At 39.3% G+C, this 23,374-nt stretch overlaps 1 protein-coding gene across 2 annotated transcripts in view; it reads left to right on the forward strand.

Annotated features, from left to right (window-relative positions):
* The window catches only part of SEC24D (SEC24 homolog D, COPII coat complex component), a 113,702-nt gene that overhangs the window by 48,180 nt on the left and 42,148 nt on the right, over window positions 1–23,374 (forward strand). For both annotated transcript variants that reach the window (XM_064477897.1, XM_010985522.3), the window contains exon 8: window positions 6,190–6,317. In XM_064477897.1, the coding sequence (XP_064333967.1) occupies window positions 6,190–6,317 (128 nt within the window). The remainder of the gene's footprint in view (window positions 1–6,189; window positions 6,318–23,374) is intronic.

Raw genomic sequence — 23,374 nt, forward strand, 5'->3', positions numbered from 1 at the left:
TTCCTGACTACTTACAGAATCCATTCAAATTTGTTAAATGAATTCACATTTGTAAAGCACTTAGATTGGACTAAATGAAATTGCTGATTTTTTGCTATTATTGTTAACCTACAGAAGTGGAAGCTTCATTTCAACCCAAGTTAGTGTTACATTAGTGTTTAAAATATTTATTTTATTTTTTTATGTGGATTAATTCACTTAATCCCCCTGCATAACTTTATGAAATAGGCATTGATATTATCCTCATTTTACAGAATGTGAAACTGAGGCACAAAATGCCTAGGTAACTTACCCAAGATATGTAGCTGGTGGAAAGTAAAGCTAGAATTTGAACCCTGGTATTCTGATGCTAGAACCCATGTTCTTAACCTCTCATTTACTGCTCTGTTCAGAAATAAAAGACATGGTTCTATTCTTAAATGAGTGTACAGTCTGGCAGGGAGAAAGGTAGCCAAATGTTAATCCAGTATGATAAATGTTATACTGGAAGGATAAATGGCATATGGCCATGGGAACTTAAGTGTGAGGTAACTAACCAGACAACCCAGCCTGTCCTGCCAGAGTGGGGCAACTAAACGGAGTCTTAAGTGAGGAGGTATAAACCAGAGCAAAAGTGGAGAGAATGGGAGAGGAGAAGGTTGCCAAGTGGCAGAGACGGGCATGCTAAGGTTTGGTGGCAGGAGAGAGTGTATGTGTTAAGGAGAGTGCAGGTTTTTTTTGTTTGTTTTTGTCTTCTTTTTGAACATACGGTGATTTTTTAAATTGAGGTTAAATACACATAAAATAAAATTTGCCATATTAATATAATTTTAAGTGTACAACTCAGTGACATTGATTACATTCACAGTGTTGTGCAACCATCATGATTATCCATTTCTAGAACTTTTTCATCATCCTACACTGACACCCATTAAACAGTAGCTCCCCCTTCCTCCACTCTCCCAGCCCCTGGTGTCTCCTGTTCTCCTTTCTGTCTTTACGAATTTGCCTCCTCTAGGTGTCTCATATAGGCGGATTCATACGAAGTTTGTCCTTTTGTGCCTGGTTTGTTTGACCTAGCGTGATGTTTTCAGAGTTCATCCATGTAGCATGTATCAGAATTTCGTCCCTTGGTAGGGCTGAATGGTACTCACTTTTATGCGTATACCACATTTTGTTTAGCCACTCATCTTTTGAAGGACATTTCGTTGTTTCCACCTTTTGGCTGCAGTGAATACTCATAGTTGTGACATTGGTGTACAAGTGTCTGAGCCCATGCTTTCCGTAGTTTTGGGTGTATACCCAGGAGCAGAACTGCTGGATCATACGGTGCACGTATGGAAAGAATATGAGGCAGGAGTAGGGAGAGAAGGGAGGACCAGGAGGTGGCGGGGTCCAGATCGTCGTCATCTCTCCGTAGCCCGCAGCCCGGCCCTTGACAACACGAGAGAGCTGCCTGGCACAGAGGGCACCCCTTTGCTGTGAAGCCCCTTCGTCTGACTGGCTTATTTGCTAATTCTTACTAGTTGACTTTGTAGGATGTAATCCGGATCTGAGACACATATAATTCACAGGAATTCACAAATAGAAATAAAATGTAGAGCCAGAAGGAACCTCAGACTTTGTTTGCTTTGCTCTCTCACTTTACAGATGTGAGGGCACTAAGGCCCAGGGAGGCTAAGTAACTTGCCCAGGGCCACACAGCTGGTTAGTAGCAGAGCCAATAAGGAGAAGCACCTACTTTAAGAACATTACTCCTTTGCCTTTGGCTGCAGGGTCTAATTTAAGACTCATCTTGTCCCTTGGGTCCGTGCTCCTGCCCATCCTACAAGGCTGTGTTTAAGTACTGCGTCCTTTGTTGAGTCACCTCTGACCCATGTGGCAGACTCATTGCCTCCCTTGGGCCACTTCTTAACCGATTTGCTCTTCTGTGAGCCTTGCCAGCCGTGTTGAATTATCTGTTTCATTATCATTCTCTCCTACCTCGAAGCTTCACTCTCTTCACCCTCTAGGCCCCTAGCATGGGGCTTAGCGTCATAAATGTTTGTTGAATGAATAATTTATTGAATGCTTTTTAGTCAGATTATCCCATAAGGTTCTTTATTAAGCATCTCAGAGTTTTAAATCTTAAATCACCGAGGCTGCTGAATTGTCTACTATAACCATTCCTTTCATGCCCCACTTTTGCATACCTGCTTATAAAAACAGATTCTCCATTGCTTCTTTAAAACTTCATGTTTTGTGTGCGTTATGTTCTTGAAACAAGTTTGTTTAGTCACCTTCATGAGCTTATTCATATGCCTATTTAACTGTAAAAAAATACCTTTTTAAAGATAACAGATACTTAATTTCAATATATTGGCAGTGCTGACTAGTGAAAATTGATGAAAAATTAAAATACTCTTTAAAATATTCAAAAATTCTTATTTCCCAGTATGTGTAACATTGCATGAAGACAATAACGAGGTAGATTTTGTCTAAGTTATGTGAAATATACAATAATAGGGGTTCAAGCATGTTTACATTTATTACCTAATATTTCTTTTTCTTCTATTCTTGCTGCCAAAACCCTTGTCATACCCTGTGTTTAGTATTCATGTGGATGCAGAGCAGTGGCCCGTCTACCTGTCTCTGATCTTTTTTTCCTTCTCCCAGAAGCCGTCCAGTACATTTTTAAAAATATATTTTTATTGAAGTATAGTCACTTTACAATGTTGTGTCAATTTCTGGTGTACAGCACAATACTTTAGTCATATAGGAACATACATATATTCATTTTCATATTCTTTTTAGCCATAAGTTGCACAAGATATTGAATATAGTTCCCTGTGCTATACAGTAGAAACTTGTTGTTTATCTATTTTATATATAGTAGTATCTGCAAATCTTGAACTCCCAGTTTATCCCTTCCCACCCCCTCCACCTCCTTGGCAACCATAAGTTTGTTTTCTATGTCTGTGAGTCTGTTTCTGTTTTGTAAATAAGTTTGTCTTTTTTTTAAGATTCAACATATAGGTGATATCATATGCTATTTCGTTCATTACATTTTGAATAGATTAATTTTCTTCAAGTATTTATTTGATCATACTGCTCTAAAAATATCACGTTATTGCCCATGGGGAAAAAAGATTGGTCTTAACTCCTCATCCAGAATTCAAGGCCTTCATGACCCAGAGCAGCTTACCTGGGATGTAGTAGAGAAGTCTGATAGGTTCTAATACCACTTTTGCCATTTACTAACCCTTTGACTTTGGTAAGTCACGTAACCTCCCAGTGTCTCAGTTTCCTCCTCTATAAAATGGGTCATGAGGGTATCAATCTCATAGACGATTGTGAGACTAAAATGAATTTACATATAACAGTCTGAGAATGATGCCTAACCCATGGGTAATTACTGTTATTATTTTTGTTGTTAGTACCATGTTTCTCCCTTTTCTCAGACCCTCTGCAGCAGAGCCCAGAAGGCTCTGGATTTAGCCTACAGTCATGTTAACTTGTCATACAGAATATTCTGTTTTGTTTCTATTTGAATTAGTTGCCATTATATAAAAATCAGAATGGTCTATGTAAAAATCCAGATTTCTAGGTGGTTCTAAAAAGTGTAAAATCTAGCAATAATAGATTGAAGATGAAAGGAAACAGCTTTCTTAGGTCAACCTTCCCCTCATTCAGGGCCCCTTTGTGGTAAAACGTGGCCAGGGAAAGGCTCACAGTCATGCTGCAAGGTCTGTATCAGTTCAGGACCATAGACTTCCCAGCACACTGTACTTCCCAAGTCCTTTCACTTTTCCAGTCTCTTTAATAACTGTTTCACAGTCCCTTCTGAAACCTGTAACCTCCCATCCTTTTTTTTAGCTGCTCTTACTTCTTCCTTTCTGAGAAAATTGCACAATCAGGAGAGAACTTCCACGGATTCTCGCCATCACATCGTCCCTGTTGAAACGTGTCCTGGGACCATAAACGTGCTCTAGCGGAAAGCCAGCCTCTCCGGCTGTGCGCTACGCGAGCATATTGCTACCATAAGTCTCCTGTCTTTCCTCTCATAGCATCAATATTTTTATTTTTACACAATTTATTCCCGTCTTTTAAAAAACTTTCTCCTGTTTTAAAAAATAAAAGTGTTTTCTTGATCCACTTCCTTTACCAGCTTTCCCGTCTACAACAAAACTTGAAGGGATTTTTGCCAATTCCCCTATTGCTTTTCTCTCTTAAACTCACTCTAGGGAAGCTTCCTACCCCACCCCACCTCCTCACTCGCCCCGCCCCAAGTTCCACCACAATTCTCTCTTCTGGGTCTCCGGCACCCTCCACATTGGTTACCCAGTGGGTCACGCTGACCTGGTAGCATCACTTGGCATAGATGATTGTGCCTTTTCCTTGATGAGCTTTCTTCACTTCACCTCCAGCACACCAGACTCCCTCATTTTTTTCCTTCTCTGTCCTTTAGCTGATTTCTCCTTTTCCTTTGGCCTCTGTCCTTTTCCAGGGCTCTGTCCTCAGAATGATTCCCTGGGTGGTTTTAATCTAGTTTCATGGCCATCTATATGCTAAGAACTCCCAAACGTGCATCTCCAGCTCAGCTTTCAGCCCAGTGCCAAGACTCATCTATCTAATTGTTTACTCAGCATCACTTTTTGATTGCTCACTAGATTCCCCAAATGGCCATGTTCGAAGCCAGATTCCTGATCTCCACCCATGCACTCATTAAAACCTCTTCTCTTCCTGCAGCCTTTCTCTTTTCAGTTGCTGGCAGCTTCATGCTTCTGATTCCTCAGTCCAGAAACTTTGGAGTCATCCCTGACCCTGTCTTTCTCTTGTATCTCCCACATTCACACCTCATGCATCATGCCCATCGACAAGTAAGTCACTGTGCCTTCCAGAGATGTCTGGGGTCTGGCCACTTGGTCAGCACCTGCTCTGCTGTCAGGCTGGTCCCTGCCATCACCACTTCTCACCTGGTTACTACACAGCCTCCAAACTGGTTCTTCTCCCCATTACAGTCCATCCTCAAACCATAGGTAGAGTCAGCCTGATCACAACACTTTTCTGCTCAAAGCTTGGCATGTGTCCTCATTTCACTCGGAGTAAAAGCCAGAGGGTTTAACATGGTCTCAGGCGTCTGCCTGATCTGGCCTCTGTTACTTCCCTGACTCCTCACCAGCTGCTGTTCCCCATTCCAGCCACACAGCCCTGGGTGTTCCTCAGCCAGGCCGGGCACACCCTGCCCCCAGGTGCCTGCTGGGCAGTCCCTTGCCACCTTGGAATCTTTGCTCAAATGTTGTCTTTTGAATAAGACCAACTCTGTAACTATTTAAAATTGCAGTCTGCCTCCCACTCTGGTACCCGTTAACCAGAGGCACTTTTTTGGTAGCATTTATCATCTTCTAAGGCCCTATATAATTTACTCATTTATTAGGCTGAATATTTATTGTTTGTGTCCCTCTGCAAAAACATAAGCTCTACAAGGAAGCACCCAGGACAGTGTCTGAAACTTAGTAGACACTCAATAAATATTTGATAATTACGTTCTTTTGTCAAAATGTATTACAATTTCAAAATTTATTTTAGGTAAGTTATTCTAGTGATTTAAAAATACTCTCCATGCCATGGATATTATTTTAATACTCACATATGCCATGAAAAAAATTTGTTCAGGAAATGTAATGTATTTTAAAAATAGATTAGGGTTTTTAAAAAATTATATTTCTGTATTCATTTCTAAATTGAATTTCAAGTTTCAGAAAAAAAAAGACATGGTCAAGTGGGTTTGTATTAGACAAAGTGTACCTTGCTGATATGAGATGGTAAACGGATGCTCACCTTTCCCATAGCAGATGTGCTGATAGAAGAGGGTGAAGAAGAAATTGTATTCTTATGTTTTAGGCCTTTGCTTTATTTCTTCCACTGAATCTAAACACCTTTTGAGTCGATGAGTGGCTATATCAATACCCTGCTTATGGAAAATAATAATAATAAACTTAAAATTCTACTTTTGCTGTAGAATTCAGAGTGTTTTATTTTACAAGAAACTATAGTGTCCCTGGAAAACAGACTGTAGAATTACACAATACTACTTTTTTTTTTTTAAGAAATCATAAAGTTTTACAAATAAGGCAATTCATTATCTAGAAGTACCTTTATAAATATTTAAATACTATAGGGCAGCTTTTCTTCTAAGCAGATCTTAAGCGTGCACTTTGAATGTTTCAGGCAATGCTAGTCCTCGATACATCCGCTGCACAACATACTGTTTCCCGTGCACGTCAGATATGGCCAAGCAAGCTCAGCTCCCATTAGCTGCGGTCATCAAACCCTTTGCCACGATTCCTTCAAACGAGGTAAGAGTGATAAAAATAGCAATTCAGTAATTTATCAGTTCCCAAGTTCTCCTTTCATCATTATTTTCCCGTGCATGATTCAAAAAAATAAGAAAGCAAAAATCTGACAAACTATGTCCTTTGTCATCCTGTATTCCAAACACTGATGGACTGGGTCACTTTTTGGCCTACTGTAACAAGCACACACACAGGAAATATGGGCTGCCACACAGTGACAAATACCAAGACCTCTCGTGAGGCCCTTATACCCTAGTTCAGGGCCCCAATATCTAGATGTTCTGGTAAAGGAAGATAATAGAGCCTTAAGGTCCTTGGTCTTACTGCAGCTGCTTTAGTAATCACTGGGCCAACATGCTCATAAACTCCTACTTAAAGTCAGCGTGATTAGAAAGCTAAGGTAAATAAATCTGTCTGTTTCAAATGGGAAAGATGTACCCAATTTACAGTTAAGTGGGGAAAAAGACAAGAAGTGGTGTATGTTGAAAATTTCTGATACTATGATGCTGTCAGTAGACACTGTGATCAAGATGTCCACTCAGCGCAGTTGCCGTTCCTCCTTTTGACGTCCCTGAGTAGAGAGTACCCACATGCACACTGAGACAGACACAAGGTACTGTAGCAGAGCCCGTCGGATAGGAGGTGAAGAAAAGCCTTACTTCTGGCTGGAGCTTTGACTGTAGCCATCTTGCAGTGGTCCTGTAAGCTTGCTAAAAGCTAACATCTCAGATTCTCTTCCCCACTTAAACCTCAGCTTGGGTCCAGTGATCCTTTGAGGTCCCTGATCTAATGCGCATGAGCAAGAGGCAGAGCATCTGTAAGAGAGAAGAGATTTGTACCCTTCCTTGGGCTGGCCATGCCAGCTGGGATGGGGGGTAAAGTGGTGGAGGAAGGGGAGGGAGGCCTGCTTTATGTTCCCCCCGGGAGGGAAGAAAGAGCGGGGACGGGCGTGGTGTCCACGTGCAAAGTGGCTTTCATCTCCTTTGAGATGTACACTCACTCTTCTTATGAGTGTGGCAGAATCCTGTCCTCTCTTCTTTCGGGGAGTCCAGGAAACTGGTTAGAGCTGGGCAGAGAAGACTGGGCTGTTCTTAGAAGCCAGTCTTACATGCAGTATGGTCTCATATTTGTAAACCAAGAAGTGCATTCAGTATTTACTTATTTTAGGCATGATGTTTTCTATGATGGTCCCAGAAATTTAATATAATGCTCATAAATTTCTCTTTAAAATCTCCATGCTTCGCAAAATAGACCAGTATGTAATGACAAAGAGATCCATACTATATGTGATATACATGTGTTAAATAATAACTAGTTATTTTAACTGGCTATTTCTCAATACTTTATTATGAAAATTTTCAAACATACAGAAAAATCTGAAAGAATATTCCATATACCTGCTGCCTAGATTCTGCCATTAACATTTAACTATACTTGTTTTATCACACACTGATCCATCTGTCCATCAAGCCATCTTTTTTTTATGCATTTCAATGTAAATTGCAGATATCAGTACACTGTCATCTAAACAGTCCAGCAGGCATAGCATTAGCCAGAGTTCAATATTTGATTACAGATTCTTTTTCCTTTTGAGGTGAAAATCATTTATAATAAAATGCACATGTCATAATTAAACATTTTACTGAATGGTGGCAAGTGCATACACCTGTGTAATCCAAACCTCTATCAAGATATGAACTGTGCTGTCACCCTAGAACCTAGACAGTTATCTTATGCCCTTACCCAGTCAGCCTCCCAGCCCTTCTCACAACCTTCCTCCTCCAACAACTATTGTTCTGACTTTTTTCCACCATGGATTTGTTTTGCCTGTTCTAGGTCTTCATATAAATAGGCTTGCAGAGTATGCATTCTTTCTCTCACTCAGCATAAAGTTTTAGAGAGCCATCATGATGTGGAGTATATCAGTGGTTTGTTCCTTCTTTATTGCTGAAATGTATTTCATAGTATGGATATACCAGTTTGTTTATGGACACCTGGGCTTTTCTGCTTTTAGGCTTTTGTGAATAAAGCAGCTTCTATAAATAATTCTACTACAAGTCTTTCCAGGGACATGAATTGTCTCTTGGATTAATACCCATGAGCACATTGCTGGCTAATGAGGTACATGTTTATTTAGTTTTATAAGAAACTGCCAGACCATTTTCCAAAGTGTTTGTACAATTTTACAGTCCTTTTAACATTGATCAGAGTTCCAGTTGCTCTCCATCCTCTCCAACCTTTGGTATTGTTGTCTTTTTAATTTTAGTAGTTCTGATGGCTGTGTCGTAGTATCCATGAGATATATTTTTTATTTCAATATTTATCCTTTGAGCAAAATTTAAAGTCCTAGTGAATTATATCACCCTCCTGTACATACCACCATCATTAACAAAAGTTAATATTTTGTCATATTTGCTTAAGATCATTTTCTGAGATTTAAAACTTCATAGCCACATAGGATGTGTCCTCGAATCAAGCCATTCTTCTCTTTCCTCCCATTTCAGGCACAAACACGAATGAATTTGATATGTACTCTTCCCATATGTGATTTTACATATTGACTTCATATGCATGTATCCATAACAACATGTAGTAGTTTTTTTTTTTTTTGCTTTTTAATGGGTCAGTTACTTCTAAATAAGTAAAACACCAACATGCAAAAGATGGAAAGGGTATACAATGAAAAAAGATCCCTTCCTACCCCACAGACCACAAAGGTCCTCTTCCTCCCCTTTACAGACAATCTACCCATTCTTTGTGATTCCTTCTAGAAAGGAAATATGCATATAACAGCATATGAGCATCCATCCTTTAAAACAAACAGATAAGTGGCAGTGTAGCATGCACACTCTTCCCCACACTTTACTTTTTCCAGTTAATATGTCTGGCATTCCACCCATGTTGCTACCTATAGAGATGCCCCACTCTTTGTAACAGCTGTGTAACATGATATATTAATAAGACAAACACTGCTGTAACTGTATGTGTCCATTTGAAGTTGCATACAGATTTCAGAAATGTGAGAAGTTAAAAATATGAATCCTAAAGTTGAGGGAAATATATTAACATAAAGGTACCTGGAAGAATGACTCCCCCCAGGGGATGGGATCGCTGCAGATGTGCCCTCCCCACCCGGCTCGTTCCCATGCTGTCTGAGTTGTTCTCTAGTGACTTGTTATTTTCAGTCTGGAAAAGATGACAGTTCTACCTTGAAAGAAGTCTAGGCAGCAACAGAATTTTGTCTCAATATGGGATGTAGGCAGGGTTAGCTCCAGTGTGCCTTGTTCGTGGCAATGAATTTGCAGTTTTCAGCTGCATACCAGCAAAAGGCTCTGCTCCCTGCCCCCTCCCCATGAGACAGCTGCCCTGGGTCAGGCCTGCATGGAATGGCACTAAACTCAACGGTTCTTCAGACCCCAGACCAGAGTGTGTGACCACCTTCTTGTTATCACCATTTAATAGTAACCATGAAATTATCTTTCAGTAATGCGTTCCTGAAAATGAAACCTGGTATTTCGGGGGCTTTTGGTGGAAAAAAGGTTTCAGATGTTAGTCCAGGCCTCCCCTCAAATGTCTATACACATTTCATGCACACACTGAAGGTGTATGCTTTCTAATTGTCTAAGTTGTTTGATCGAACCAAATACTAGCTCCTCAGCAGCATAAGGGCTTCCTTTAGTGAAACTTTTCAAAGTAATAAACAGATGAGTTTAGAGTGATGGCTTATTTTTGGAATCTGACCTAGGGGGAAGCTGTGCTTGAGAAAATAACACACTCTAGTCTTTTAATGTTGCTAAGATTCTACCTACTGGCCACATACGTATTTTCTCTATTCCGGATCTCTACAGAAGCCCTTCCTTTTTTCTTAGACCTTCAAAAACAGGATTACTCAATTATGTGTGTGTGTGTGTGTGTGTGTGTGTGTAGACAGGGAGGTATAATTGATGAATAAAATTATAAGAATATTTAATGAAAATGTTGTATTTTGGAAGGATTACTATCTCTTATGGTGTCTCCTGGGTTAATGAAGACATTCTCTATTTAAAAAAAAATACTTCTATTTGTTGAAATAGACTTAGAGGTGAAAAAAAATTTTTAATGGGATGCTAAAACACCAGGAAGAAAATTCCTAAAGACTGTGCCGTCAAAGACATTTTCTTCGTCTTTGGGCATCTAACTGGACCTGAATGTGGAGGGTCACGAGCACTAGGGAGCCCTCCTTGCTGCACGGTGCCAGCTGGCCGGGTGAGAGTCTAGGTCACCAAGGACTTGGGCCTTCTTGACTGCCTCCCGTCCGTGGCTTCCATGACACCTGCTGGGTGTATTTTTCCTACCTCACAGGCAGGGAGCATTTTGGTTCCCTTTGTTGTCTTCCTGACTTCTAGTCTTGGGGTTCTTCAAGGCTTGGACTTGGGGTCTCCTCTCTGTCTTCAGACTCTCTGTCCCCTCAAAGACTGCATATCATCTGTAACAGCTACTAGAGTTACTGGGGAGAATATTAATAGTCAAAACTTAGCACTCAGTGAGCACAATTAGACGTTCCTTTATGTGTGTTCATTTATTTAATCCTCACGTCCACCTGTTTATTATTCAATTTTAGATATAAGGAAATTGAAGCACAGAGTTAGAGAACTCATTAAGGCCAGTGGCTACTAAGTGACAGACTTAGGATTCCAAGCCATGCAGTTGGATACCCAGGTCCATGACTCTAAGTCACTGTGCTGTTGCTCATTCATTTCATGCTACATCTGCAGCCCCATACTCGCTGATCCACGTGCCTTTCTGAAATGTCTCCTTGGGTATCCTCACAGAAACCTCAGACTTAACATGTTCAAAAGTGGATTTTCGATGTCTACTCCCTAAACCTGTTCATTCTTTCATGTATCCATAAATGGCATTTTAATGCTCAAGCCAGAAGCCCAAAACTAAACAATTATAGCTAATAATAGAAAATAAGGGACGTGCTAATTTTTTGATATTTACAACCTGTAAACAAGGAAGTAAGTTTTAAAATGTTTCTTGAAGGTAAATGATTACATGAATACTGTTACTCTCGCTGTGAATGGCATTTTAATTTATTTTCCTCTGTAATAAATTACTTACTTATTTTTAGGTATAGTAAAATTTTAGGATTTTTTTCCTTATCTGAATAATACTGCCACGATTACTGCAATTAAGAAAAAAAAACCTTCAAAATATCCTGATTTGACCTCTATCAGGAGAATTTATTTAGTACAGTTGTTTTTTTTTTTTTTAAAGTCAGTTCTGTTGTTTGACAAAACCTTTAAAGCATGTCATTGTGTTAGCAACGGACTATAAAAATAAACCTAACCCAAGCAGAATGTTCCCTGTGAGCATTTGCTTTGGAGATGTATGCTATTTCCAAGGGCATATCTATGTCATCTGTGTTTAATATTTCATATTCTGTTCATAAATTTTAACTTTTTTGGTATGAATTTTAAGTGAAACTCATTTCCATATTTAATATAATTTAACTATGAGGTATTTATTCAACAAAAGTAATCAGTTATCTTGGAAACTCTTTTGCTTAGTAACCTGTGGTTTTATTTTTGATGCTGTATTTTTAAGAACTGAGGTGAGGTAGAAATGGCATAGATTTCCAGTGCAGGCTCTGAAGTTTATCACTAATTTTGCATTTCTTTAACATAGGAAATCTTTACATTTTGGACAAGTGCATACATCATCTAATTATATATGAAATGAAGTAATTTCACCTATAAACCAGATGGCAGAAGCTTTTACTCCATCTGTGAATAGATTCAGGAATATCTGTGTGTATTTTTTTTAGATTATAAACGGATATCATAGTCAAACTAATTTCCTTTCTTATTGAATTAATTTAATCAGATAAACTTTTATCCAAGACTTTAAACTTCACTTGATTTATAATCCCCTACTTACTCTGTAGGAACTGAGCTGGACTTTAGAGACATGGAGAAAAACAAGACCAGTTATTCTTGTCTAGAACTTACAGAAAATCTGCTAGTACACAGCTAGTTTTTGAACAAGGTGGAAAAGGCTCTGATGGGAATAACCTCGTTCTTTGGAATTTTGGTTCAGGGAAATTTTACCTTAGTTATGACTTAATGAATAAAGACGTTTGACGTTTTTGCTGTTATTAAATACTGCTTGTTTTTTCTTCATGATCGTTCATATTCTGATAGATGCGGTAGATAGGAAGAAGATGCCATTGGAAAGAAAGAGGAAGGGATGTCAGTGAGCTGACAAATGGAGTTAACAAAATAGGAAAAGACTGTCAGAGACTAAATCTGACACCGACACATGACCTCCACATCCCTCACCTGCAGAAGGGATTGCTTGGTCATGCATTCGACTTAGCCACTCTTGCTGGCATGAGTTGGCAGAGTTTTGGCAGAGTTTCCACTGTTGCTTAATGCACCAAAGGAATAAAAATTCTGCCCCACTGTAGTATTTTGTCTGTGTGCCAGCTTTTCTTAGGAAGAATAGCAGCTTATGAAGCAGGTGTGTATCTGAGTTTATAGATGTAGAAGTTCTACACGTTCTGGGGCTATTAAAGTCATACAGCTAATGAGAATGCTGCTGGAACTCGAGATGCCAAATATCAAGTTCTTTCAGCAACATCTGGCTGTAAAGGAGCTTGTTGAGGTTTTATTTGGTTAAACACATAGGATAGCATTCCTTTTTTCTTGCTGGCACTAGTTTTAGCATTGGGCTTCTAGTTCCTGCAAGCTTGTGAGTTATCCTGACATGTCCATCTGAGACCTATTTTCTTGAAGTCTTTTGACTTCAAGCTACTGCTTAGTACTTCTCGAAGGTGAAGGCCATGCAGACAGAACCTGGCAGTGGGCTGGGCACATGGTAAAGGTCTTAGCTGAGTAAATGCGCTCTCCTGAGGGTTAGATGGACATTTAAAGGACAAAGACAAGCCAAACCACAGAACTGTGGCACAGTGGTTGACTTCTAGGTGTTTTAGGCTTCAAACAAACTCTGGATAAAGAAAAAATTGTTTGTGAGGTCATAGATATATTCTATCACATATTAATAATTACCCATATCAATATATTCTATCACATTAATGAGAGAAGTTGTATTTCATTGTAAAGAGCAGAACAGCAAAACAGGTAGGAAGAATTTTTGATCATACAAAGATATTTCAGAAACCAATAAAAATGGGCTACTTTCTCCAAAGCACAATAGAGAGTGGCCAGTAAGTGGAACTCTGGGTTAGGAGCCAGGAAATGACTTTAGGTCTCCGCCGTGTCTTGTATTGTGACTCGGGCCTCCGTTGCCAAGAAGTAGTCTGGCTCTGATGTCCTAAATCTAGAAGTCTGCCGGTGTCTACTTTACTTTTCTCCTCTTTATTGGGCATTCAGCGTGGATTACCATGGATTTGTCACACATCCTGTATGTTTTTGGAGATTCATATGAACTTACTGCACAACCCAACCCAAAGTGGTTTCATTTATATTATACTTTTAGTATAAGAAATCTATAGTATATAATAATATAATTCACTTAAAAAGCACGTGAAGATTGTGAGACTGTGTATTTTTTCATATAGTCCCAGTTCAGCTAGCTTTAGTGATACATACGCTCTGAAATTAAGCTTATTACTGCATAATATCGTGCCCTTTAAAGAACTTAAACTTTGACTTAGATCTTAAATTCTTTTAAAATGAAAGCTTCAAAAGCCTGAATCCATTTTTAACATGTGGTTATAGTCTTAAATTGTTTGCTTCAATGCAGAATTTTACAAGTATTAACATAAAAACTTGGAAAATTAAAATGTATGTACTCATGTAGAAATAGAGTTGTGAGTACAACATTAAAATGCTTAATATATAGAATTATTTTGGAAACTGAATCTTATCCCTTAAGGATTTTGGCCATTGTTCATATAGTGCTATGAAAAAGTACTATGAAAAAGTTTGGCAGCTGAAGAACAGAATGTTATCCCTTTTTAGAATGGTCTTACAGCAGACGTACAGGGGGCAGGGTGGGGTGCGGGTCACATTTGTCAGGGCAAAGGTTGTTAGAATTCTATTTTAAGTTGCAATTTAGAAGCCAAATGCCCCAAGCTTATTTTCTCAATCACAAAATTATTCATGTAAATCTTTGGTTTTTTATATTAACTTCAGGAGAAACAAGAATAAAAAAGGAAACATTCTTCCTTGGTTTAATTTTCAGGGAATCTCAGTGTGGGTTTTATGACCTTCAGTGCCTGGCAGTTGAGGGTACAGCATCCGTAACATAGGAGCCAGGAACACCAGGCTCCTTGGATGCTGAACGCTGGGCATCCATGAGGATACACCATGGGAGAGGACGTATGTTAGAGCCTCTTGCTATCATTGTCACCATCTCTAAGGCCCACATTTTCTCACATTTTAACATTTACAAAATGGGAATATATCTTATGAACAGTGACTTCTTGGCATTATGTCATGTTCAGTTGGAAGTTTTGATGATGTCCCTTATAATTGATGGGATTTTAGAATCAGTGAAATACACGATCTATACCCTGCTTCATGAGTCCTAACTTCAGTCAGATTTTGTGGATATTTAGATAATAATACAAGGACTTAAAATTTATGCAGTTGATAAATTTGACTGATCAAGTGTGAGAAAGCCAAAGTTTAGAAGATTTTCACTTGAAAGTTTCCTGAGCAACAGTTCTCACTAAAGAAAAGGCTAAAACACCTCAATAAAGTCCTATTTTTAAGGAAGGAAGAAAAAGAAAGCCCTATGCAAATCTGTGCTTTTTATTGTTTTATGGAATGTTTGAATGCAGCACCCAAGTTTGTCTGAGACATGCGTGATTTGGGGAGCGATCCTTTGTCAGGAGTTAACATTGTTACAGGTAACGGGGTACAGGCAGGAATTTGAGTGTCAGATGGAGTTGGGTGCACAAATCAGCTCTACCACTTCCAGCAATGTGACCTTGACATTTTACTCAACTTTTCTGAACCTCACTTCTCTCCTAAAATTATAACATTACTTAACTCTTAGTTGTTTAAAAATAGAAGAAGTTGGTATAAGAAATGATCTCTCTATCATTATTGCTCTGATTATTTGCTGTACAATATTAAAGTCCTCTTTGGAAAATTTCATTTAATCCAACCATCATTGATTTTGGGTGTCTACCATGTGCAAGGAAGAGAAGTGGGAAAAATACAGTAACTTTAATTTACCTGAAGTGTATACGTCTAAGAGGGATATTATCACACCCCTTCAGTGATTCCAGCTACATAATCCGGTGTAGAAAGAAAGAGGAGACGGATGTGGATGCCACAATTCTATTCGTATACAAGGGAACGAGTTAGCTACTCATTTGTATTTAAAAAGAGAAATTTTGCATGGTCTCTGTCATTTGACAATATATCATTGTTTTCTATTTTTACTATTTAAAGATAAGCACCCAGCATTATATAGACATTTCTGTAGCTTTCGTTTTTTCATAAGATGCTTCATGGGCATTTGCTGGAATAATTTTCCCTCAGTCTCCCATACACTGTCCTGTCCTTTTAGCCAAGGTAGTTCCTATTCACTTTAGATTTTAGTTCAAAGTCACATCCTCGGGAGAGCTTTCTGATACCCCACATTATACTCCCTGGAGCTCTCCTTGTGCCTCTTTGTGTTTATGTGTTTGATTCCTGTCTTTCTCCCATTAGCTTCCATGAGGGTAGGGACCACATGTAACTTTTCCTCACTATATCATTCCCAAGATCTAAAACTATTCCTAGAATATTTTTGCACTAAATAAATATTTAATATGGTATTTTCATTATACAATATTATTGATGTACCGGAGTCAGTTAGAATTTTGAGGCCAAGGAATTTGATAAGATTTTCATGCAGAGTTCTGTGCTCCAACACTTCCTGAGCATCTAGTTTATGCAGACATGCTGCATTGGATACTGAACAAGTTCCAAGAGAATTTAAAAAGCAGCTGACAATCCAGGAGCCATGCTACGGTTAGGACCTCTTTTTCAGAGTCATCTCCATCCAGGGATCAGATGTTTACTTGAATTTCTATGTTTTCCATCAAAGAAAATCCTTTATTCCCCATACTTTTGTTCTTAAAATATTCATTTGGGGACTTGCTGCAAATTATCCTTTCTTTTCACATTGATGGCAGACAGAAACAGTTATGCCAACTAGAATAACAGTTGCTTAAAGAATTTCCTGGACCGTAAGATTCTTCATAAGTTTAGTTTACATTTCACTTTTATTCTCGTCTCCAGTACTTGTTTCTTTCAGTATCACTGCATTATAAACTGAAGATACAGCGTGTGTGTGTGTATTTATGAGAGAGAGAGAGAGAGAGAGAGAGAGAGAGAGATGGGGAGGGTATATGAGATATACATGTTTTTTAAAAAGAGGCTTAGAATCTTTAAAATGTTACTGTTTGGGAAAATAAGAGCATCTTTGACTTTCTTGAACAACTTCTGCAAAATACAAGTAAAACAGAAGAACTATAATTATAAAACCTAGCATATGTAGTCACCATGAAATTCATCCAGCACAAAGTTCACTTGTCTTTATCCTGAGCTGAACTGCCAAGGTCAGTCTTCAACATGGGAATGGGAGTTAAGTCTCTTTTTGTTTACTACATTCCATCCTCTCTTGTCCTCCACAGCTTAAAAAGTTCTGAAAACCTCTTTTATGTAACTACTTCAAACATACAACTTTCTCCACATTTCTCCTTTCCGAAAGAAAATCTATTGGCTCATATTTATTGATCTGTATTATTTATTTGATAAATTAAGAATTTATCTCCTCTCTCCTTCCAGCTCACTACTGATATATAGTAAATATATAAATGCATTTATTTCTCCAGATGCTTTCAAATTGGTCACACATTTTAAAAATTGAATATTTTTTTCTCAGCCTTTTTTTTTTTAATCCATTTTCAAGTCTTCCCTCCAAATGGCTTTTGGCTGTTTGCCCAAATCAGATTAACTCACAAGAGGTAATTTGCTGCATCGCTTGAGGTGGCCCAGCCAGCTCACAGGGCTGCCCGCCAGGGATGGTGACACTGACAGCCGATCGGACTGCAGGGCCCTTAGACTCCTGTGTTGCTTTCCTTCTGGAAGCAGTTCATACAAAAAGCATCAGATAGGCCTGGTTAAACATACAGCTTCCGTCGGTGTCAGCTCTGAACAGTGAAGTGGTAATTCGACTTTCCTGTTATCCTTATTTGTAGAATCAGTTCTAACTGTATAAGCACACCTGGGTTTTAGGGATATTTCAGTTGTCTTGTACAACATAATCTGTGCAGTGTTCATTTTTATGAAGGATTATGAATTTACCTATTCTACTTTATTTCAATGAAGATTTAATTAAACAAATATTTATTGTTCACCCAGTACATGTCAGATACTGTTCTTGGTCCCAAAATAGGTCAGTGAACAAAACAAAGATCTTTGTCCTCATGGAGCTCACAGTTTAATGCAAAGAGGCAAGACAGTTAACCTGATGTAAGAAGACTGTGTTGTGGTAGCTCACAGTGAAAAGAAAAATGTGACAGTGAATATATGTATGTTCATGTATAGCTGAAAAATTGTGCTCTACACTGGAATTTGACACAACACTGTAAAATGACTATAACTCAATTAAAAAAAAGGTTTAAAAAATTGTGGGGGGGTGGTGCGGCGGGAATAGCTCAGGGTAGAACACATGATTAGCAGGCGTGAGGTCCTGGGTTCAGCCCTCAGTACCTCTGTTAGAAAAAAATATATATTTAACATTTAATGAAGGGAGGAAGAGAAGGGAGAGCCAGCGGGGGATGAGGACTGCCTGGGGGGGGCGGGTAGAGTGCAGGGCAGACAGGCAGGCTTGACTGAGGAGCTGTCAGTTAGATACGGACTTGACTCAAGATAGGGGGATATCTTGTAGGTGTTTTCATGGCCATAAAGAAGGGTGATAAATGGAAGGAAGACTTCCGCTAACTTGTAGTTCTGCCAGAGAGACAAAGGAAGTTTGCTTCTAGGCTTATTATTTTTGACACTTTCATCTTTAAAGTGGAGTATTTTACAACTTTCCTTTGAGGAACAGAAAACTGCCAATTATTTTGTTATGGAAGAAACAAACTTGATTCATAGGTTTTTAAGTCTAAAGTATATTTTCATCATCGGTGAACATTGTGCATTCTTACAGCAATTAAACATGTCTTCTGCAAGGGGCCCATAATTGGACAACAGAATACAATTCTTCCTTAGGGACGGGCGATAAACTCTAATTGGTCAAGGTTTAAAAGAAAGGTGGGAGCTCTGCTATGCACACGAAACTAACATTGTAAATTGACTATATTTCAATAACAAATAAGAATTAAAAATTAAATTAAAAGAAATGTGGGAAAATGTCTCTCAGCTATAGAATTCCTGACTGTCCTAGCTCCTTGAGAAGCAGTGCCTTATTCAAGAGTTTCCAGCATCTGTTCCAGCGAGAAAAACAATGCTGATCTTTGTGAATATACCCGTAACTCGAAAGACTGCATCAGCATAACCCAATCCAAACAGACCACTTTGTTTGTGTTTAGCATACCATTTGTGATGTAGCCAATGACCTAGGACTGCCATTCAGGAAAACTGATACTGTGGTGCTCTCTGAACTGCACCGGCATTTATTTTCCCTTTTGAAACTGGATGCCCTGTCACCAGGAGCAGCCCTTTCATAGACTTCAGCGTATAGTCCAACTTGACCTTCCCACTGAAAAGCCCTCCTGGCATTCGAGGACCTGGGGAGAAAGGTCACAGCTGCATTTGCTTTAAGATGCTATTGCCCATTGCAAGAGAAGAGCCTCCCAGTGAAGTTATCTGTGCGTATATTTGGATGAACTTAACATATTAAGGTTTATCGCACTCAGACTTAAACTTCTGTGATGAGAGAACTGGCAAATATCCTCCTGTCTAAACGTGACTTCTGTGTTTTTCTTCTTCCTTCACTTTTTTTTTTTTTTCATTCAGACTTCAGTTTTTTCCCCTTCTTCCTGCCTTCCTTTTCTTGTCATCTATTCAACAAATATTTATTGATAATTTACTCTGAACTGTAAGTCCAGGGGATCGGTGGTGAACCTGAGGTTTACCTAAGCTGTTAAGGAGTGAACTTTTTTATTTAGAAATTTACTTTAAAAACTAGAACTAACATTCAAACATCTTTTGAGTTTATTTTTAAAAGAGTTTTTAGGAATTGAATAAAATACAGGAGATGATGAAACAGAAATTCTAAAAATCCTTCATGGTAACTGTAAAAAAAACCTGATTTGCTAATTTATGAGCAGGTTTCAAAACCTATACCAACCATTGTTCCAAGGACATTGTTTTAGTTTAGTGAGTGGTAAAATCTCAACTATCTTGTCAGAGTTGTTACCATCTAGTAACAGCTGATCTGAGGTGTGTGTGTGCGTGTGTATGTGGACCTGGCTTTAAAAACTCTCTATTAAATCACTCCAACCTTCCTCTTTAACTTCCTTCATCTCAGCAGGACCAGGCTACTTGCCTGCTGACCACCGACGTGCCCCAAGCTCAGATTTGTCTTCTTGAGCTGTGTTGTTCTCACTGTTCTCTGCCACTGGAATGTAACTCCTTGTAACTGCCCACCTCTTCCTCAAAAGAAGCCTTTATTGATCCCCCATCACAAGTGACTTCTTTTATTTGTGCCTTTTGTTTAGCACCTACCATGAACTGCCCTGAGCTTATGACAATATATTTGTGGGTACCTGGTTGATATTTTGTTTGTTCATTCAAAAACTCTGGACTGCCCATTGTCTTGGGTATTGGGATAGAAGAGACACAACAATAAAACAAAACAAAACAAACAAGTTAGACCTGCAGGGCATGGGTCTGAGAATTTAGTCGTGATACCAAAAAGTAAGTGATGAGTGCTGTCAGACACTGGGTCACACGGAACACATGGCTGAGAGGCCCACGCCTGTGTGGAGCGGCCCAGCGGAGACTTGGTCCCAGCTTAGATGGGGTCTCTGGGAACAAGCCAGGAGGAGAGAGGGGACCCCTTCGACTGTAACGGAAGAGGGGAAGGGAAACGTGAGGTAGGTGCTTGCAAATTCGTGAGGAGAAGTCAGGGGAGTTCCTGTCTGAGGTTTTCTGTTTTCTTTATGAGCAAGGAGGCGGAGTTACCTGCTGAGCTTATCTGAAGGATGAAATGAGGTTGAAAAGATATAAAATAGCTCCTTAGAGAAAGAGAGAGAGAAATGGCAGGAGACCCTTCGTGGGTACCAGGCACCGCAAGGGGCTTGGTTCACGTCGTAGATGGCTGATGGCAGCTTCTCTGAAACTGCTTTTCTATGGAAGCGATCTGCAAGCTGCTTCTGAACATAGAGCATAGAAATGAAGGGGGATGGAAGCTCCAGCTCTGCATGTTGTTGGACAAGTGGCTTCCCTCACTGATGTCCATTCCCTTTTGAACCACATGGGTGGTAATTCCCACCCGTGGGGTTGTCACCATCTCAGCATCACACTGAGGCTTTCATACATGAAAACATTTTAAACTACAAATCATACAGGTAATCGTTATGATCTTACTTATATTATAAGTTTGAATTGGTCACATTTGTCAGGATTTTGCAATGCTGGATAGACCAAAACAGAAACAATGGCCCCAAATCAAGAAAGACTAATTTCCACATTAAAGACATGTTCACATCCAACATACACTCTAGATATAGTTATAACAAGAATAGACGCCACAGCAACATTGAAGGGAAAAAAATCGAAAATAATCTCTCAAGTGCCACAAACACTCCAACTAGAAAGAAGCTAATTTTCTGGAGAACACGATGTTTTAGGTCAAAGGCCAACTGAAAACATCCTGGAAAAGTATAAACATATTCTTGTAATTAATATAATACATTGAAGTTTTTATAATCAGGCTCTCTTTCTTTTTAAAAGATGCATAGCATGATTTTTTAAAAATATTTTATTTCTTATTGTATTATTTATTTTATTTGGTGGGGGTTATTAGGTTTATTTCTTTTTAGAGTAAGTATGGGAATTGAACCCAGGACCTTGTGCGTGCTAGGCATGCACTCTGCCACTGAGCTATACCCTCCCCCCTCATAACAGGATTTTTGAAAGGCATTCAGAAAACAGAGTTCTTTCATACTGTACTCATTATTCTTAAAAGTTCAACAAAATAATACTGCTGCTGAGAAAACATATGCCCAGTAGGTAGCCTGTTGTCCTGTGCCTTTTCCGTCCATGTTGGCTGACTGAATGTCATATATGGTGAAGCTAAAAAAAGGAAACACACATAAGCTGCTTCTCAGTTCTCTTTTCCTATGGAAATATCTTTAATAAGTGCAGTTGATACAGACACTCTCTGTTTTAGCTGCTGGCCATAATCCTCTGGGAATCTGACTCTGCTTGTCTTCAGCACGCCTAATAGTCTGAATGTTTAACATTTTAGAGGGTGGCTGTTCATCACAGGTTCTGGATTATCTTTTCACATACCATTGTTGTGCTTCTACTTATATCCCTCAATTAATCCAAATTACCAACTGACCTCTCTTGAGCTAGATCAAAAAAAAAAAGCAGCACCCCGACCTCAAGAAGCCGTGTGCCAGAGTCGCATTTGACGATAGGAAACCATTGCTGCGAGAGATACAGCTTCACAGTGGTTCCCTGGGGAGTATAACCTGATGTTGAGTATGATCCTGTATTGGGCTGGAGGACCGTGTCACCTTTTGGCAGGTCTTCTTGCTGGAAACCTTCTGGTCAGATTTAGGAATCACGGTAGGCAAAAATATATCTCCCATGACTGGTCACTGTTTAGCCTGGTATTCCTTCAGGCATTTAGTAAAGTAGAATATTGGTCATATGGGGAACAACTGTGTAGTCCCAGGACACTGATTACTTTCCTGAAGACTTCTAGTGGAGGAAATAAAAGGGGAGAAAAAAGGGAAGAGAAGTAGACATGGAAAATGGGAAATGTGTATTTTTTCAAAATCGGTAAACATGTATTAGAAGACAGGGGAAAGTGGGTGGTTAAAGGGTGAGCTTGTGTATGTGTGTGTGTATTGGGACTTAGGTGAACTCGGGTCCTGAAAAATGAGGTGGGCAGTGAGTGGGGCAATGGAAGAAGAAAGCGGGGAGAGAGGCAGTTTTTACCTGGGAATATTCTAGAGATAGGCAGGAATACCTTCCCAAGTCAAGGTGTTCCTGCAGTCTCCGATTTGGCCACTCTGTCCTGTCTCTCCCCTCATTCACACCGCTGCCTGTGATTTGATGTTCCAGCAGGAAGCTAGGTGTCTGCTTTAGAAAATCGTTTCTCCATCACCGTGCACTGCTGAGCAGCAGGATGCAGCTTCATTGTCTTTGCTTGGTTATTTCACACCTCAGATGCAAATGTGGAGGGAGGGGGTGGGTGCTGGCAGTGGGAGCGCTGGCATCCCGGTGCCTCCGCCTCCTGGGCTACCGTCAGCCTGCCTGCTGTGCTCGGGGGGGGGGGGGGGGGGGGGGGGGGCTGCCGGTCCCTAAGATGCCTGTTTCCATACGTGCAGTCAAGGAAAAGTTGGGAGAGGATTAGAAGCTTTTAAAATATGTTTTCTTTTGGCTATTATTTTCAATAAATTTGGCACACTCTGGAATTTCTATATAATTGATGCTTAAAAATAGCCTGCATTTCATGTTTAATCACATTTTGTTTCACCCGCAATAGTTTTAACCATTATCAAAGGATTTTTCAAGAAAAGTATAGGTTTCTTAATTTTGTGATTGTAATAACTGACATAAGTTCAGTTAAATGTTATTATAGTTACATAAAATGAGTGTAGCATAATTACCTTGATTATTTTATTACCTAAGGAAATTACATCGTTTTGTTTCAATTTTCAGTTGTACAGTGCCACCTACTGGATCTGTGCTGTAAGAACACCTTCATTTTCAACTTCCCAGATCCAGTATAATCAGCTTGTAGGATTTAGCTGCCTTCTGTATAGACTATATAACAAGAATGGTGTATTCAGACTTTTCTTCGTTATAGAGATGCCAAGACCAAACCACACAGACTGCAAACTTTATCAGAGTTCTCCCCGTGGGATC

The sequence above is a fragment of the Camelus dromedarius genome, chromosome 1 (genome assembly GCF_036321535.1).
Source record: "Camelus dromedarius isolate mCamDro1 chromosome 1, mCamDro1.pat, whole genome shotgun sequence".
NCBI lineage: Eukaryota > Metazoa > Chordata > Mammalia > Artiodactyla > Camelidae > Camelus > Camelus dromedarius.